A 2500-nucleotide genomic window follows, 5' to 3' on the forward strand; every position below is an offset into this window, starting at 1 on the left:
GAGAGAGAGAGAGAGAGAGATAGAGCAGAGAGAGAGAGAGAGAGAGAGAGAGAGAGCAGAGAGAGAGAGAGAGAGAGAGAGAGAGAGAGAGAGAGAGAGAGAGAGAGAGAGAGAGAGAGAAAGAGAGAGAGAGAGAGAGAGAGAGAGAGAGAGAGAGAGAAAGAGAGAGAGAAAGAGAGAGAGATCGAGAGAGATCGAGCAGCAGAGGCGAGAGCAGGATGATTATTAAAGAAAAAATACCCCAGCTGTGTGTCCTTAAGCATTTGCACAATCTGAGTTTGAAGCAGTCGAAGAGGGTTCTTTGCTAATTTGTATCCAGCATCAACAAAACACGACGTAGAAATAACATCACGATCATATTGTTCTGCACAGCCACAGGGCTGCTCTGTTTTCCTGCAAGAAGTCCACTTGGCTCAGGTTGGATCCTTTCAGTCAACAAAGTACTGTACATGCAATAACAAAGCACAAGGTGCTCCAAAGTCGTATAACGTGAAGACTTCCAGGATGCAGGAGCATCAAACAACATTTCGGATTTAAATTAGTCCAGCAGGTCCATCATTTGAACACAATTGGGTGCGTCAAACAGAGGTCAGCCCTGTACATCACTGGCTTCGTGGTCAATGGGTGGTGGGGTACTGGGCACCACGTTGGCAGCTGTACCAGCTGTGAGATAGCCAGCTACCCCAGGCCCTGAGGGATACAATACACAATGGGAACAGTTTGTAATCGACTCAGTAAGGGATAATGAGGGAGGAAAGGAATGGGAACAAAAAAAAATTTCTACACGTGCAGAAAAAAGGAAGATTTTAATAAAGTTTTTTTTTTTAAGTTGATTAATTGAGCTTAAAATCAAAACAAAACAAACATGGATGCTAAAATAATGGTGTCAGCAGAAAATAAAGAAGTTCAATATCCAACTGGATTTTTTTTATCCAACTATCAAGCAAAAAAGAAAGTGGGAACTTATTAATTGGCCAAAGATGGCAAAACCATTTGGGGGAGAAGGGGGAAGGGGAGGGAATAAAGCAAAAGTGCAAACAAATAACTGTCACGTGAATGCAAAATACAGAAATTAATTTTAAAGTAACATTGTAAAAAATTTGAGAGATTTTAAAGATGACCATTCAAAAAGGATATTCCTAACTCATCATGGCGTCAGTGCATGGGGAAGGTCAGTGGGGAGGGGAAGTGGAACAAAATAGAGAAAATCAATTAAATTCATTTTGAGGGGAGGGGGAAGGTGGAAAGTGTTTGCACAACTGGAGGAGGGACCTCAAGACTCAACAACACAACTCACCAGTGAGGTAGCCACCGCGAGACGTTTCCGAAATAAAAAGGTCATGCTTTTGGTCTCTGTAGGCTGCCCAGACAGTGGAGCGAGACAGGATTTCATTTACCTGTAGAAAACACAAATTTATCAAACATGCAGGAGATTAAACCAAACTTCAAAAAGTCTGTGGTCAAACTTTACAACTGTCATAGGATGAAAACAGACATCCGAGGGGTACAATCACAGTGCAACCGCATTTGAAAGAGAAATGTCAGAATTTAAAGTATGTGAAGATCACACGGATTAACTTTACCTGATCACCATACTGCATACTCCGTGCCATTGCCTTCAGCGTCTTTACAATCTGTGCTTTGGTACTTGCCGGGTTGGCCACGGCATCTAGGCCTAATCCTTCGAGCAGCCGCAGCAGATGGGGTACAAGTTCTACCCGCAGGGCCTGCATCGGAAAGACAAAGTAGAATTTCACTTTAAGATTCCTAATCAAGACGACATAGGTAAAGAGGTGATTGTTAATCAATCAGAGAAAAACAAGCATCATTAAAAGTTTGAATTGATGAGAAAAGAGGATGGTTGAGCGTATTTGTGGACTGGCAGTACTATAGAATACAGTATTATAGAAAGAAGAGGCCACAAAGTGGCATTCCGAAACCATGTGGCAAAAAGTTTTGTTGTCTGACGAAACTAAGATGGAACCTTTTTGGCCTAAATGCAAAACGTTACGATTGGCGCAAACCAAACATGGCACATCACCCAAAGAACACCATCCCGACTGTGAAGCATGGTGGTAGCAGCATCATGTTATGGGGATGTTTCTCATCAGCAGGGATTGGGACACTTATCAGGGTAGAAGGGAAAATGTACAGAGTAAAATACAGAAAAATCCGAAAGGAAAACCTGCTGCCCTCTGCAAGAAAGCTGAAATTGGGACGGAAGTTCACCTTTCAGCACGGCAATGACCCCAAGCACACAGTCAAAGCTTCATTGGAGCGGCTAAGGAACCAAAAAGATAAATGTACTTGAGTAGTCCAGTCAGAGCCCTGACTTAAATGCAATCGAAAATCTGTGGCACGACTTGAAGATTGCTGTCCATCAACACTCCCCACGCAACTTGACTGAGATTGAACAGTTTTGTACAGAAGAATGATTAAATAATGTCCAATCAAGGTGTGCAAAGTTGGTAGAGACCTATCCCAACAGACTCACAGCTGA

At 42.6% G+C, this 2500-nt stretch overlaps 1 protein-coding gene across 6 annotated transcripts in view; it reads right to left on the bottom strand.

The window, feature by feature from the left end:
* Positions 1 to 116: 116 nt before the first annotated feature.
* The window catches only part of DNAJC13 (DnaJ heat shock protein family (Hsp40) member C13), a 92924-nt gene continuing 90540 nt past the window's right edge, over positions 117 to 2500 (bottom strand). For all 6 annotated transcript variants that reach the window (XM_085877971.1, XM_085877972.1, XM_085877970.1 and 3 more), the window contains 3 exons: positions 1584 to 1727; positions 1298 to 1397; positions 117 to 690 (listed from right to left, as the gene is read on the bottom strand). In XM_085877971.1, the coding sequence (XP_085734097.1) occupies positions 590 to 690; positions 1298 to 1397; positions 1584 to 1727 (345 nt within the window). In that variant the 3' untranslated portion in view covers positions 117 to 589. The remainder of the gene's footprint in view (positions 691 to 1297; positions 1398 to 1583; positions 1728 to 2500) is intronic.

The sequence above is a fragment of the Eptatretus burgeri genome, chromosome 4, assembly GCF_056783735.1.
Source record: "Eptatretus burgeri isolate ZD-2024b chromosome 4, Ebu_testis_v1, whole genome shotgun sequence".
In the NCBI taxonomy this organism is placed as follows: domain Eukaryota; kingdom Metazoa; phylum Chordata; class Myxini; order Myxiniformes; family Myxinidae; genus Eptatretus; species Eptatretus burgeri.